This window comes from Salminus brasiliensis, chromosome 3, assembly GCF_030463535.1.
Source record: "Salminus brasiliensis chromosome 3, fSalBra1.hap2, whole genome shotgun sequence".
NCBI lineage: Eukaryota > Metazoa > Chordata > Actinopteri > Characiformes > Bryconidae > Salminus > Salminus brasiliensis.
In genome coordinates, this window is record NC_132880.1 from 31,151,801 (window position 1) to 31,167,849 (window position 16,049).

The following is a 16,049-nucleotide window of genomic DNA, read 5'->3' on the forward strand; positions in this document are numbered from 1 at the left end:
TGAAAATAATTATATAATATTTTGTTGTTCTGCAGTATAATTCTGCAGTAACATTAAAAAATAACCGGAATTGCTGCAGAAGTCAATGATCCAGCATACCATGATATTAATAATGAATCAAAAATTAAATTAAATGTAAATAAATTACATTGAGCAGATACAATCTGCCTCTGGTAGATATGTCATAAGAAATGTATCAAGCAAGTTGAAGAATGATGTGTATTGTTTCATTTGCCTATCATGACATTGCACACCATGCAGTGTGACTACTGCACATGCTCACATTGCGGTGGTGATGCTGAAACGACATACTGTGCAGCATTTATCCAAGCCAAGGGTGGTCAATCCCACAATTAGATGGCCGGTCATAATATTCTGATAATATGCCTAATATGCATATTTTTCTATGTATAAAAAAAGCATGACTTTGTGCCACTGTGTTAATTCCACCAGTACTTACCACCGAGCTAAAGCATCCTCTATGGCCACAGTCAAAGCATGACCTAGGTGCAGAGTGCCAGTCACGTTTGGTGGTGGGATACAGAGGGAGAAATATCTGTCCACGGCGTGTGGCAGCTCACTCTGATGGAAAGAAAAATAGAACACTTCAGGGAAGCATGCGAAACGTAGAAAAGATCCTATCAAGGTAATGTCTCAATTTCCAGGTATAAATATATTATCATTATTATCAATAGCTGATTCTGTCATGAAGATGAAGCCACATTTACACAGTGAGATGTGGTGCTGTTAGCTGTGTTTTTCATCGGAGGGGTTTTAGCATGATAGCCTGTCTTAAGCGAAAAGCTTCAATTAAAAATCTCATCTGAAAGCTTAAGATCAATATTGACCTACAAGGTATTTTAAAAAAGTTGCATCATACCATTTCCACACAAAGGCAATCAATTTAAACTCTGCCTTCCAGCTGAGCACCAGAATTCAGTGGAATTATTTAAGTCTCATCATTCCTTACTAGTTCTGATATAGCTTTGACTGACAGCAATATCATGCTCCTTATTTTTAGGTATTCATCAAATATTAATCAGATTCCTTTCTTTTAAGAAAGATGTATGGTGTATGGATATGGGTTTTAGAATGGAACTGAATGGAGATGAGTTGAAGGATATAGCCTGTGTTCTGTGATGTGCAATCAGTCACACTTCTCTGTTAGTTTGATTGAAAGGAGGCAGTTCCTGATTTGCATTTAAAATGTTTTCCTTTCTTACATGCTTCTCAGGGCTGAAAAATCCCTGTTTCTCCCACCATGGATACCAGCAGGACTCAACATATGCTGGGCTGTAGGACTGGGGGAGAGGTAGAGTGGTATCTGTTGGAGTAAAAAGAGGAAGAACAGACAGTGTAAATGACGTTTCAGTGTATGACCTCCTGTGAACGTATTACTGTATAATGTATACTATAGTTACCTTCTCTAGCCGCACTTTGCATTGGGCATGGTGATGTTAGTTTCATGTGAGGTTGCTCCAGAGCATCCCAATCAATATTGGTAGGACTGGCTGATTGGCATATGTTTATTTGTAGGATCATCTTAATCCAATAAGGTGTATCAAACCTGCTCTAGTGGGCAAATTATGTTTCAAGTATGTTTGAAAAATGGAAAAATGTTTTAGTTGTTATTGTGCACCAGTGAGCTGGAATATGCTACAAGATGCTCTGAAGTGGAGCTCACACGTTGATTTTACTTGTTGTTCTAATATGTATAACTTCTTTTTATTGTCTTATTATTATTATTACATTATTATAGCTTTGACATTGTTCTTCTTGGTGTCTTTGATTAATTCTTTACTCATCTACACTGTAAATGAGGGTTCTCCCTCAATTATTCTAAGCGTAAAGCAAGGTTGGATGACTGTGAACAGGACAAGAATTACAAGAACATGACAAAGTACCTTTCTTCTCTCCAGGCAAGACAGCAGCTTGGTATGTTATCTTCTCTTTTTCTGACCATTTCATGCCAGTGTTATCCACATTCTGCAAGAGATCAGGTCAACAGTATGTAACACTTTTTAAATTACACACGGACACATTATTCATCAGTGAAGTAACCTACGCTGTGAAGTATGGCTTCTTCTCTCTTTCTTTTCCGTTTGGCCTTTTCTGATTGAGTCCTTTGTGGATGTAAGGGCTTTGAAGAGGAGGGCGATGGAGGCTGCTCCGCTGCAGAACAGCGCCTTCGTCCCCATGTTCTCAACACTCTGGGTAAACTTTCACCACCTTCCCTCAGAGATCTGCCACAGGTGAGTCTCCACATTGCCTTAAAGCAAAGAAAGCACAAGGCTTAGGAACAACCAATGTTAGGGACCATCCTTAATTCAAAAGACTGACAAATAAAATCCCACACAGTTGTGGCTGGAAGTTTACATACCCTCACCAAGGGCATGAATAGACTTTCACTGACTTTTCTATTATTAAAGAGGTACAAAAATATGTTTACAGGATCAAGTATTCATACACCCACTTAGATTATTTTTTCAGTGGTGAAGAAAGTCCCAACATCTCTTACAACCTCCCAAGGCCAAGAACCTCTTCTCTTCCTGTTAGTGATCATGATTGGCTACAGATTATACTTTTTATTAAAGACGTATGTTGTACGCTCATTCTGCCCTAGAAAAGGAACAGTTTAAAAAAACACTGAAAGGCCAACACAGCCATGATATGTCCACAATAAGTGTATGTAAACCTCAGATCACAACTGTATGTTTTATGATGCTGCATTCAAAAGGAAGTCTGAGCTGAAATGTTCCTAATAACATCTGATTTTGTGATGAAAAAAAAAAACCCAACTAATTCAAAAACAGCAATTTTGTCCAACATTTTCCCCAACATACACGAACTGTATGGACTGGGGAATAAATGGCTTGCTCTTCCAATGTTTCCATACTACATCAAAGACTTTTATGTTGTTTTCTTTTATTTGATGTATTTTATTTATGTTGATTTCTGTTTTATCATGATATGACACTTTAATAGAAAGTCACATCAGCTTGTTGTTTTGGATTCTAAAATGAAAAAGAACTAAGACATGTGCATGAAGTGCCTGAATTTTAAAGATTAAGACCCGGCATTAGATTAACATAAAAATAATAATAGCTAAAAAGGAGGACAATAGATAAAATAAAGCATTTGGAAAATGAATGTGTCATTTAAATGAGAAATTACTGGAGGGAAAAATATTTAATTAATCATTAGGCAAAGTATATAATAACGAAATTGTATGCATAGAATTAGGTGATTTTCTATTGTGTCTAGCAGAGAAAATTAGAGGTAAAGCCAGAGTTACCTTCAGTCTGTGTGGTGTTTCAGGGCGCAGACATGTTGGAAACTGCACTCTGTTCCCTAAATTCTCTTATAATAATAAAAGCAGGAAAAGCAGCATTAGACAGAAAAGTGTCCGAAACACAACAAAAGCGCCACAGACTCACAATAATAAAGCAGATAATAATAAATTAGTCGGGTTTTAGGACAAGTTCAATGCGAACAGACTCAGGTCGTTCCCCGACCGACCGATATTTAGGTGAGCACCAGAAGGGAAGGGTTGGTCCGTCTGTGAATTGCTTCCTCCGGCCTGTGTCGGCGCTCCGACTGCAGCTTCGTTTCTCTGCGCTCCGGCAACAACCCCGCCGTCTGACGGCCGCGCTAGACCTCTTTTTGCACTTTTTCTATGCGTTTAGGTACTAAAAGCAGCTAGGTCGGTAGTCGACGGAGGTGTCCTGTGTGTGAAAGGTTGGCTGTGTTTTACAGGAGGGAGCTGAGCTAGCTTCGTGAGCCGCTGTGAGCATGGCGGAGGTCCCTGGTCCGTCCAGCGAGACGATAACGGAGACGGTGCCGACGGGCGCGCCTCCACCGCCGCCTCAGCAGGTAATCTCATATTCATCCCATTCACTGCGGCTTGGCGGGACACCAGAGTCTCCTAAAACTTCATCCTGGGTCGGGTACCGGAGAGTAAAGGAACAGGACAACATGTTTTAAAGTATTTTAAAAAGCTTACTTGGCGCTGACCAGCAACAGTGGCGTGTTTGTTGTTTTGGGGATTTTTTTTTATATATTTTTTTAATCTTCAGTCGTAATTAATTCTGCACGAATTGTCTGGCTGTCATTGCCTGGCTTGAACAGAATGAGACAGCAAAAATGCCCACAGAAATAACGCCTACCGATGAGCACTATATAAATAATCACTAACCTCAGTCCCCAACAGCTGTGCTGTGAGCATCTTCTTGGAGCGAAGACCTGCAGAAGAACACGACGCCTGTGATCGTACAGCGACATGAGACCGTGTCACTGGTCCACACTGAAGGTTGTGACTAGTGGTGTAGTAGCTGGTGTTTCTGCATGTAGGCTGGTCACTTTTCACCTTTCTGAACACAGGTAGTTAGCAGCTGCTAGCGAACTGAAGCGAGCTGCATCTACAGATGTTCCTGTTGACATATGGCCCTAGCACTAGCTAGCCAGCTAGCCTGAGACACTACCGTATCATCTCTAGCTACCTGCTTGTCTTGGCCTGGACCGGCTACCTCAGCTGTTGTTGCTCGGTCAAGACGTGTCTGGCTTGTTGAAGTAACTAGTGCATCAGATCTGTGAAGCTAATGTATCTAGCTACATCATCCAAATAGATTTTGGGTGACCTACACTTCCATGACTTGTTAGTTAGCTAGCTTGCTAGCTAGCTAGCCCACATTAGCTAGCTACATTAGCCTCTGGCTCTAGTGTAAAGGTAGAAAGTATTAGACACCCCACAGGGCTCAGCTAGTTGACTATGGTTGAAATGCTGAAGTGGAAAACTGCATTTTTGTTTTCTTCTAAATGATCTGTACATGTATAAACTTCAGCTAGCTGCACTCGATCCGCCTAGCTAGCTATTGGCCTTAACCCTTAGTTGAGCAGAAGAGCTATGAGGCCAATGTAGTTGGAGTCTGTCACCCAAAAAGACCTCCGTTACTTGTAGTTGCAGTAGCCTCGCAGCTCCAGTGCAAAACAAAATGAGCTGACTTCAGGCACCAAACGTGTCCTTGCTGCTTGAGGTAAGTCTAGGTACATATGGGAGGCACTATTTGTTATTCTTTATGTCCCAGTCTATGATCAGTAGGACTGAAGGCTTCACGTTCACTGTAAAGCCCACTCACTCTAGTGTGCCTGCATCCTGCCTCCCTTAATCCTGTCTACTTTCATTGATTCTGCCTGACGAGTCTCTCATGACCACAGGAAATGTAGTGGCAGAGCTGACTAGATTATGGATCCACATCAGAATCAGAATCTCTTTATTTCACCAAGTATGTTACACATACAAGGAATTTGTCTTGGTGAGAGCAACACGTATGACAAGTAACAAAAAACACAGAACACAGATTATTTACAGTCTTAAACTAAAGGAAAATGACACTAAACAATAAATAGGGTAGGGGATAAATTAAAAAAGTAAAAAGTACTAAAGGTAATAAAGAGCTGAAAATATATTTACAGAAAAGAACATCTGTACAGGTGTGCAAATAGTCATAGTGCAAAATAGGCAGAGTGCAAAATAGCTGTTCAGTCCGGTTTGGTACAGTTCAGTTGTATGTTTTGAGGTTTACAGTGGGAGGTGTCCACTGTGGTTGAGGAGCGCTACAGCTCTGGGGAAGAAGCTGTTAGCATGGCGTGTTGTGCTGGTTTTGATGGACTGCAGTCTTCTACCAGAGGGGAGTGTCTGGAAGAGGAGGTGTCCAGGATGTAAGGGGTCAGATGTAATCTTGCCAGCCCGCTTCCTCACCCTGCTGGTGTAGATCTGCTGAAGTGATGGCAGGTTACATCTGATGATCCTCTCTGCTGTCCTGATGATGCCCTGGAGTTTGGTTCTTTCTTGTGAGGTGGAGGAACCAAACCAGATAGTTATGGAGGGTGTGATAATGGACTCGATGATCGTTGTGTAGAACTGGATCATCAGGGTCTGTGGCAGGTTGAATTTCTTGAGCTGTCTCAAGAAGAACATTCTTTGTTGATTACCAGATCGGGCAGAATCTTGAGAGGATGTTTCAGTGAAACGTTTAGATACAGCTGGTCATCAGAGGTTCGCCTCAGTAGCCTGACCTAAACACGGCCTCATTCAGCCCCAAAATAAACCCATATTTCTATACAACTTGACCCTGATAAGCAAAGGAATACACACATCTGCTTTTCATTCACATATTTACTGATAGAGAAAGGATTTTACTTCTATTTATTTATTTATTTATTTATTTTTAAATGTCCCCATGCGACTTCCCAGCAAAGCCTATGCTCTGTGTAGCCCACGCAGACTACAAGCTGACCTCTAGGCTGTAGATCTCACACATGCTTTTTGATGTTCATCATTGTTCCTACATCATACCATTGTACTGATGCTAGAAATTGTTTAAACCTGTGATCCTAAAATCAGATGCAGCTGTTTGGAGCCCTTAACGGATTTAGAAACCGCTACAGATAATGGCACTCTTACAGCCCTACTACATGCGCAGTGCGGTTTGTCTGCTTAGCTCAATGGCTCTGCTCCATGATGTACCTATACGAGACATTTGCGCTGTTATGGATTTCTTGGAGATCAAGGAGTTTATCATCTTTGGTGTGCTGTCGTTCGCTGCTCGCTGGCTGGGTAACCTGCAATTTTTTTTATTTATTAATTTTTTTCTTTCCCCACCCCTGTTCAGGACATGGTGTTTTCTGTTTGTGGTTTTTTTTTAAACTGTGCCTAGCCTGTATCAGCACTGCCACGATTTGTCACTTCGTGAAGAAATCCTCCCCCACCTGGTCTGTTTATGTGGGTGGTTCTTCTTTCTTGCTAATGCAGTTAATGCTTTTTGCGGACAGCTGGGATCCTGCCGTCTCTGTTTTCTGAATTATGGTACGACTCCCTTAAGCTTTGCCCTCCAGAATTACAATCAGTTTTATTTTGTACGTCATACATATGGGGAATTGTTCTTTGGTGAGTGCAGACATGCATGATGGGTAACCTATATTTATATAAAAAAAATAAAAAAGGTCCTCTTAACTTGCACAGTTTGATGCTCACTTTACCACATTACCACGCTTGGCTTTCAGGAAACAGCCTAGCCCAAATACACAGATTATTGGCAAATAATCTAGGGTATTTAAGAGATTTGCACTTCTGGACAACGCAAGCCTGATGGCGATTATCCTCTGTAAATGGTCACCAAGCAGTGAAATTTAGCAGGCGCTGGTCAGTGACCTGTTAAGGTAGACCCAATAGTGGTCTCAATCGATGCCATGCGACTACACCCCACACCAGTATGGAACAATCAACAACCTGCATAGTGTCTTATTGGCAACTGTGGTGCATGGCTTCATGAAGTCTACGCCACTTGCAAGCCCAAAACAATTAGTACCATGACTCTTAGGACCACGTTGCATGTTGGTAGTCCTCTAGTAGTCTGGCATTGTGGTGTTAACAGGGGCACTCTAGTAGATTGTGATTGTGATTGTAGGATGTGATTTCTGTCAGATTCGCTTGTCTGTTTGCACTGACAATTCTAGCCAGAAGTGGCAGTCGCTATCATTAGGCCCCTGTGGGTGGTAATGCCTTCTGTGCCGTATTCCCAGTACAAGTGACTCTGTGGATCAAGAAATGTTATATTCCCGAACAGCTTCAGAAATGGAATGTCCCATCCATCTGGCATCCATGATTATGCTTCACTCAAACATGATAATTCATGTTTTCTTGTATAGGTTTGGGTGTTCCCAAGATGTTCACAGAGGTCCCACATACATAGGTTTACATACTGCTATCCCATGACTTTTGGCATTTCGGTGTAAAAAAGTGAAGGGACTTGAAATAAAACTGAAAATACAAATTATTGCCTTATGAATGCTGTGTAACGATTCACAGACTTCAGAATTTGGTTTCATGCGATGAAACACACACAGTGAACAGTGAGCACACATGCCCGGAGTGGTGGGCAGCCATTGCTGCAGCGCCCGGAGAGCAGAGAGGGTGAAGGGCATTGCTCACGGGCCCAACAGTGACAGCTTGCCGAGCTGGGTATCGAACCCACAATCCTGTAATGAATAGCCCGGTGCCCTAACCGCTAAGCCACCACTGCCCACCAAAACAACTGCCTGAGAAATAGCCCTTATTTTTAATATTTGAATCTTAAGTAGGTGTTTTAGCTCCTTCAGTATTATAAAAGCATAATTTTATCAAAAATATGCCAGCCACATGCTGACATGCATTTGAATTTGAGGTGAAGTGCAAAAGGAGGTGTGGTCTGCTATTATTGTTAGTATAAGCTGCTTTAAATGGGTTATTTACTCCAGTCTGTAGCACTCTATACCGGTGTGGATTTAATCGAGAAGCTTGCATTTTATGATGCGCTAGGGTGTGCTGTTTTTTAAAAATGTTATTTTATTTTTTTATTTATTTTTATTTTTTTATATAAACATGCCTACTGAACATTGATACAGTGGTATAGAGATGCGTTCCCATACAGAGTGGTGTTGAGCAGTAGAGCTATGGCACAGCGCCGAGTATGTAAGGCAAAGCCAGTCGATCAGGTTCTTGCAATTAAGTACTAATCTTGGGCTGCAGACTCTGTTTCGCAAATGCTAGCGAGCAGATGGGCTCGATCCCCCTGTGCCTCGGGCGTTTCAGATGCTGGAATTAGAAGCTGAGTGATGCTGAGGTCACAACCTACTTACTATTTTGTTGTTTCTCCTCATTTTTTAGTAGAAGACTCCTCACCCTATCATTTGCCTAAACTGAGGCAGCTTGTAGAGGCTGGCGAGCTGAAATTGAAATTCCTTCATGTGTTTTTTTTTTTTTTTTTCTTTTTTTCTTTCAGTGATTTATCAAGTATGAAAGGTGTTGGTTTCTTTTTTCGCCCCCATGTCGCAGTCATTACAGGTTCAGAGGAGGGAGGGCCCGTCTGACGGTCACCCACATCAGCAGGGTTAATGGAATGCTCGGTTTTGTTTTCCCAGAGGGATTTTTTTGTTTTTCTATTCTCTGTACATTACCTGGTCAGCCTGGTCATGCTGATTTACCAGCACATCAATGTTCAAAATGCAACTTTGTTTGTTTGTTTTTGAAAAAGTATTGCTTTGAGCTCAGGTTTTTTTTAGCCCTAGTCCTGGAATAACAACTGCACAGTGTGTTCCTACTCTAATATTCCATTTGAAACGGTAAAGAGCTTGTCTATTCACTGATTCTTTGGATGGGCTCGGTTATAAGGACAACAGGACAAGGCTATTCCTGGGCCATTTTAAAATCCCTACATTATTTGAAAACAACATTTATCATTGTTATCTTACAAATAAGAGTTTGACCCACAACACACTGATCAGCCATATGATTGAAATCTCCTCCTTGCTTCTATATTCATTGTCCATTATATCAGTGTCTCATACAATTATAGTTGCACTTTGTAGTTCCTTAGTTTCAGACTGTAGTCCATCTTTGCAGTTTCTCTGCATACTTTGATTTACAGTCTTTAACTATAGAACTACAAATTGCTCCTGTATGGTAGGTGGAGCTGACCTAATGGACTGTAGAGACGTTAATGTTTATCGGTGAATAAATACTGTTACAGAGTGATCCAGTAGTCTGGGTTTCATCATGGATCTTCTGTTTTCCACAGGAGGGAAGAAGTTTGACCATCAAGCTTCGAAAGAGGAAGACTGAGAAAAAGGTGGAGTGGTCCAGTGACACGGTGGACAATGAACACTTGGGAAGGAGGTCCTCAAAATGTAAGTCTAGTTTATGATTCTTATCCAGTACAGTAGAGACTTTGACCTTAAAGTGACAGTTCACAGAACCTTTTTTTAATTTATTATTTATTTAAAACAATTTTCTTGAACTTTTCATGAATGCTATTAAATATACAACCGCATGGTTGAACCTTTTTTTTAGCTATTTTAGAATAAGCACATTCAAAGCTTGAAAAAAATTGTCCATATATTGTCCCTTAAGTATTTAACAAGCGTGAATGTGGAAGCATAAATAGTAGCGTTAAACAGCTTCTGGTCGTGTTGTAAACAATGGCTGAGACTGCTACCCGTTCCTAAATAGACCCATCATTTAACCAAGCACACTTACCAGAGTTTCCACTCCATCAAGCTTAAAAATGTTCAACTCTAGCTGAAAAGCTCTCAGGCATCATGTGTCATTTTTAACAAGGCAGCCAACCTGCCTTTAACAGCCCAGACTCAATCAGAGTGAACACAGGGCTGAGTGGTGGGACAGATTTACTCCATGTTTATGATTTAAGAGTGTTAAACTTGCTGATGTTGCCAATGTTTACGTGGAATATTTAAACCTGCTGGATTTTACGATTTTACTGGTTTAATGATCTTGCTGCTGAGCTCCATGCAGTGGTAAACGATACGCTGCAGCAGTCGTGCAGGCTCACACAAATGTTGTGAACTTTTGCATGACTCGCTTTGGACATGTTAACTACCCTTCTATTGTCTGTGCTGAAGACCGGCAAGCACTCTGTGCAAGAACTGGGCAGAAGCACCACACAGTGACCGTAAGAAAGGTCTATACACCATAGGTTAATAGAGAGCCATTTTGGTCACAGCCATGAGGGGTGTACATATGGGACTGGGTTTGTGCCGCTGGCGCGCTTATATAAATGTGTCCAGCGCAGAATCTGTTCTGAGTGTGATCGGTCTGGCTGATTGTGATTGCTCGTGCATCTCTTAATTTAAATGCTAGTTGATAAGTTTTTGGGGGGGATTGTCCAGTGTATTAGAGGCTTTAAAAAAGATAGCTTTGGAAATAAACCACCCATTCACACACTTGCCTCAAGCCATTTCAAGTTAAATCATTTCCGATTGCAGTGGAAATGGTTTCTGACACTGTGTGCACTGTGCTATTCAGCCATGTTTCATAGCTAAACAGCAGCCTGAATTAGGTCTATGTATGATCTTATATACACAAGTCTGCTTTGAGATTTGTGGGTTTTTTGTTTTTGTTTGCTTTTTTTTCCCCTCAGAACTGTCACTTTAGGAAACTGTCTAACATGTACAACGCTTGGGGCACCAGAGCAGCTGACATGAAAGTGCCAGTTTGTGTTTGAAGCTCTACAGAGAAGGCCTAAAAATGGAAGGGTTTCAGGTGATGTAAAAGCTTTACAGCACTTTCTTTCTCCTCATCTTCACACCGAGTGTCCAATGTTGTTTATCAGGTTGCTGCGTTTACGAGAAGCCTCGGCAGTTTGGAGAATCCTCCACGGAGAGTGAGGGAGAGGACGAAGAAGGCTGTGGCAGTGCACACTGCATTCTGGGACACGGAAGAGGTCATGGACAGAGAGGGAGCGGTGGGGCCACAGCGCCCCCTGGCTCCGGCGGTACAAACCCTCACTAATCATGAAAGGGAAGTTATTTGGTGGCGAAAAGTAAAGGGCAGGGTGGACAACACATTCATAATTTCACATCCAACTACTCACATTGAATCCAGTCACCATTTTGCTGTGTTTCAAATAGCAGTTTGATGAAGAGCAGATGCTTGTAGGTAAATGCAGGATGACCCTCTTTTTTCTGCTGTCTTTTAGCAATGTGACTTGTGGGACGACTTTCCAGTTCTTACCATCTGAATGCTGTGGAAATTTTGGATTCGTTGTACATAGGACAGTGGATTTTACTTGTTTTTGTAAAGTGATTATTTATTTGTCTTAAACATTCACACCAGATCATACCAGTTCTGTCTCCTCCCACTGTTTCTTCTTCTTTTTTCTTTTTTAAATGCCAGTGAAAAAATAAGATCTGGGAGCCCAAAATGAGGCTTGAGCAGTGATTGTGTAGTGTAGTATCAAGTCGTGGTAAATGTCTCGCAACGACTGGGTGCCAAGCTGGTGCCTCTAAAAGTTAGAACACAAGGTTCTGAGTAGGGCAGTATGATATATTGAACATATTGTTTTGCAGTATACTGAAGAAAAAAAAAAAAACACCATCCATGGAGTTTAGATTGAGGCTTCAGTGGCGTAACTAATCGGGGTGGGAAATCACACTTGGGCGCAATGGCACAGGTGCAACAGAGCCCTCTAAAATGACTATTGGGCCCCTCCTACAGATATTAATACATTTGTAGTCCTTCTCATGACTTATGCAAATATCTGTGCCATCATGGCTGTATGCAAGCTGAGATAATTGAACTTCTAACAAATTAATTATACACTTTAGGATGCTAGGGGGGTTACTTTTGTTAGCGAATGAGTGGTAAGTATCGGGACGTTCTGTTAGGTAGCTTTGAATTAAACCAGTCGGTGCCTAGTTTTCTAAAAGATAATGTGTTCACTGTAATGCTTACTCCATCATGTAAGAGTATATACAGTGTGTGTGCGCACATATTAGTATGCGCACACATCCTATTTAATTTTATTTAATCTTAAATGAAGCAGAAGTAAGATAAAAGAATCCTTAGTTAGTCTCAGTGTTGCAGCAGCAAAAAGATAGCTAGACACTCCAGGGGTGCCCAGTGTTCTGTACAAGACTTAACTAGCGCTTATGGAATTATGTAACGCTACTATAAAATACTGAATTAGATTGAGTCTTCACCTCACAATTGAACGTTTTATCAGACCTAAAGATATGCAACATAGATGCAAACATACTGGCATCGTTAACATGACAAGCGCATCATTGAGACACTTCTACACGTAGTCCTGATCGGTTAATCTCCCTCTAATTTATAATTCCACACAGTTACCTAACTCAATTAATTTATAACTCAATATGAGTGAGTTCAGAATCTATTTGTCCTAGGGGCCCAGGGATCTCTGTAGCCCTCCTATTTGGCCAGTGATCTGTCAGAAAGCTGAACATGATGTGTAATTACAACAACATTTCTAAGGTACACTTTACATGTCATGGGGGGGGGGTCTTTTGTCACATTGCACTAGAGCCCATAAGATTTTAGTTACGCCACTGATTGGCCTGCGTTATTTTAGTTCAAAAGATTTCCCATTGTTGGACTATGCGAATGTTCATGATTCATCAAAACATCAACAAAAAATGCATCAGGATAAACTGTGATTGGTCAGAATGCAAAGGGCTCGTTTGCTTATTGCTGCCTTTTGCAACGCCACTATCCTAAAGGAGAAGATTGCAATAATGAGTAACAAACAATATATTCTGCAGCCATAATTGCTAATCCAAAAATCTTTTGAGATTACAAACAAAGGAACCTTTGACAAAGCAGTACAGTGAAACCTGTCCAGAGTAGTATTACTGTGGGTGTAGACACACTTATTTAGGCTTATGAAGACGTAAGACGTTCATTGTTGCGATGATCTAAATGTATGAATTTGTACCAAGTGTGTGTGTTTTGAGTGAAACGTGTTTTCACGCTGCGCAAAAGCTAAATGAAGATGTTGGGAGACGTTCACTCATCCACATGAGCCCAGTATCATTTTCTCCATCTGTCATTTCGTTTACTAGTGAAACTACTGATTCTGTTCTTTGACAATCAGAGTATGATCAAGAGACAAAAGATTCATGTACATACAAAAAAGCAAGGAAGCTTCACCATGGAAACTTTCAGGAGAAGAAGCAGAGCTAAGAGGAACCAAAATCACGGCTTAAAAAAAATGGACAAATATCAAAGCATCCTCTGTGACCGTATATATATAAAATTTTTTTTTTAAATGTTCGTTTAAAAGGAGCAAAGACCATAAGCACCAGGAGCATTATGATCTCAGCACGAGGTCGCAAATAAATAGAGTTGCCGTCAGGGTGCAGGTTTGGCAGATTTCCTAATACTCAAATCTACAAAGAAGGTATTTCTCAAATATTGTCTTAATGTCTTCATTATTTTCGTAAGATTTTCATAAGATACTGTTGTTTTCTTGGGTAACCATTTTAATCAGCTTTTTACAGCTTATCATAATGTAAGACATTTTCAATTTGAATGAACTGTTATTTCCATTATTGTTAAATCAACAGGCAAATCCAGGCAAATAAAAATTATCATAAATGTGGTGTGACACTGACAAGCCATTATTTGCCTTATGTAGACACTAACAGTACTTTAAAAGCAATGTCCAATTTTAATCCTAGACATTAATTCAAATTTAATCATTTAAACTGATCATTTTAATGGTGTTTTTTCTGATTCTCAACTGTTCGCACTCCTACGTAGAGAAAAGTTCAGAATCAAAAACTTTTGAGAGTTTTATACCATTTTTTTTAAGACACTTTGAATCCAGACAACTTGGTATCTTGGCTCCAAATTTCATAAAGCGAACACTGAAAGTAAGAGTTCATTGGGTTGAAACTCTCTCTAGCTTTCTTCTTCTCAGGGTTTGGTGAGAGGGGGACCTGAATGTCCACATTGGGAAAAGCACTGTAGTAGAAACACTTTGGTCCTCACAGTGGGACACCTTTTAAAGGATCTCTCTCTCTCTCTCTCTCTCTCTCTCTCTCTCTCTCTCTCTCTCTCTCTCTCTCTCTCTCTCTCTGCTTATATTTGTGGAAAATGGTCAGTTACCACAGACAGTAGTTTTCCTCACATTTCCCTTCATTTCACTCAAAACGTGCTTATAACAGAAGCAACTGCTCATTGGTTTCTACAGTAATTGTGTTTGGAGTCAACATGCAGGTAGTGGAATATTCCTTTCCGGTCGAGTCCCAGTCACGACTGCAGTGTTAAACTCACAGCACTGGTTTTCACCTTCACGTTCACTCTTGTGTTGTAAGCTGCACACACCAGAGCCACATCTGCATCCTTATCGGTGCATGCAGTGAGGAAAGTCTAAGCGGTGGAATATGAAGTACCCTAGAACTCCTATGGTGTTACATAAGGGCCCCCAGGGAATGTTTCTGTGGAATAAAAACGGGAGAAAGTGTTGGTTATGCATTCCAACCAGATCTGTACAGTTCAGGTTGAGCTTTTAAACAGGCTAGTGAAGGATTCGGGGGGCCTGAGCAGAGCGTTAACAACAACAACAACAAAAAAAAGCTTCCTCTGAGGTTCTTACAACTGTTTACAGGTCCTTCCTCTGCGGAATTTTGTAACACCCAGATGTATGCCACCATTTTCTACTACATGCTCAGACAAGTATTGAGGCTTCCTGTGATGTGAATGCACTTGTATGTACATAGCAAAAGTCATAACAGAGCTGATTTAACGTGAATAAAGAGATCAAGTGGATGCTGTCATGTGTCGTCAAATTTAATTCAATTACAGGTGCTGGATAAAACCCAATCCTTCATATTCTATTGCAGAGTTTTTTTAAATGATTATTATGACATGCCCATCAGTCCTGGTTAGGAATCCTTGCATATGCATAATTTTGAACTTATGTATACTTGAAAAAATCTTCAAATTCTCAACACTAATCCAAGCATTAAACAACACTGAAAGTTGCCTTTGTTAGACAAGTCTTCCAATAGCATGCATGGGATCTGCATCATATTTAAGACCTGTGGTCTCTAATTAACCCCTATTAATTCATCTACACTTACATTTTTCTAAATTCATTCATAATTCAGTTATTAAATATGCAAAGTCTATCAGAGTGGTTCAGTGTGAAATACTCCATTTTTTTTGGAGTGATTTCTTCTCAGTGATGGTGAATGTAAACAGTTTATTGCCTCAAAAAGCTACATAAATTCTTCAACATAATTACATGAAATAGTTATAAATATGCTCATGTCTGACACATTGTTTTACGAAGTCTTTGGCCTGAAGTTTATTTCGGAAATGTACACATGTTGGAGAGGTCACAGTGTCTACAGGACATTCTAGGGCAACTTTAAAGGTGCTGTATACATTCTGAAAAAGCGACTGTTGATATTTCAACTCGACAGAAGAACAAAAACACACTGCTCCCTTCCAATGCTCCACCCCCTAGATCTTTGTGGCCATAAATCCTTCCTCAAATGTTGTACAATCAAATACCATGATGTTTTTTTTTGTTTGTTTTTACGTTGGAGAGTACAAACGTTAACTGTAGCTACACTTGCTGCTGCTAAGCAAATCAGTTGTGCTTTTCTCTCTCAGACATTCGCAACCAGGACAAAACAACACTGACCTGTTACTGTAAAACTGTTATCCACCTATCAAGCCATCC

General features: G+C 40.5%; 2 protein-coding genes across 5 annotated transcripts in view; one reads left to right on the forward strand and one right to left on the reverse strand.

The window, feature by feature from the left end:
- The window catches only part of vars2 (valyl-tRNA synthetase 2, mitochondrial), a 24,347-nt gene extending 19,453 nt beyond the window's left edge, over positions 1-4,894 (reverse strand). The window contains exons 1-7 of one of the 4 annotated variants that reach the window (XM_072675882.1): positions 4,196-4,894; positions 3,538-3,938; positions 3,296-3,360; positions 2,066-2,269; positions 1,905-1,986; positions 1,224-1,324; positions 461-582 (exon numbers count right to left, since the gene is read on the reverse strand). In XM_072675882.1, coding sequence (XP_072531983.1) covers positions 461-582; positions 1,224-1,324; positions 1,905-1,986; positions 2,066-2,266 — 506 coding nt within the window. In that variant the 5' untranslated portion in view covers positions 2,267-2,269; positions 3,296-3,360; positions 3,538-3,938; positions 4,196-4,894. Of the gene's footprint in view, positions 1-460; positions 583-1,223; positions 1,325-1,904; positions 1,987-2,065; positions 2,270-3,295; positions 3,949-4,195 lie in introns of those variants that run through there. The other 3 variants (XM_072675881.1, XM_072675883.1, XM_072675880.1) reach the window with 3 other exon arrangements.
- Positions 3,558-15,127, forward strand: ppp1r11 (protein phosphatase 1, regulatory (inhibitor) subunit 11). The gene is made up of 3 exons (XM_072675884.1): positions 3,558-3,873; positions 9,615-9,723; positions 11,166-15,127. Exons 1-3 carry the CDS (start codon positions 3,793-3,795, stop codon positions 11,342-11,344), a joined length of 369 nt encoding a protein of 122 aa, XP_072531985.1. The 5' UTR covers positions 3,558-3,792; the 3' UTR covers positions 11,345-15,127.
- Positions 15,128-16,049: the final 922 nt, after the last annotated feature.

Excerpts from the sequence above, each read along its gene's own strand:
- ppp1r11 (XM_072675884.1), top strand. The coding sequence starts at position 3,793 with ATGGCGGAGGTCCCTGGTCCGTCCAGCGAGACGATAACGGAGACGGTG. Across the intron at positions 3,874-9,614 it reads CTCCACCGCCGCCTCAGCAG|GAGGGAAGAAGTTTGACCAT; the intron begins GTAATCTCATAT and ends TGTTTTCCACAG. Across the intron at positions 9,724-11,165 it reads GGGAAGGAGGTCCTCAAAAT|GTTGCTGCGTTTACGAGAAG; the intron begins GTAAGTCTAGTT and ends GTTGTTTATCAG.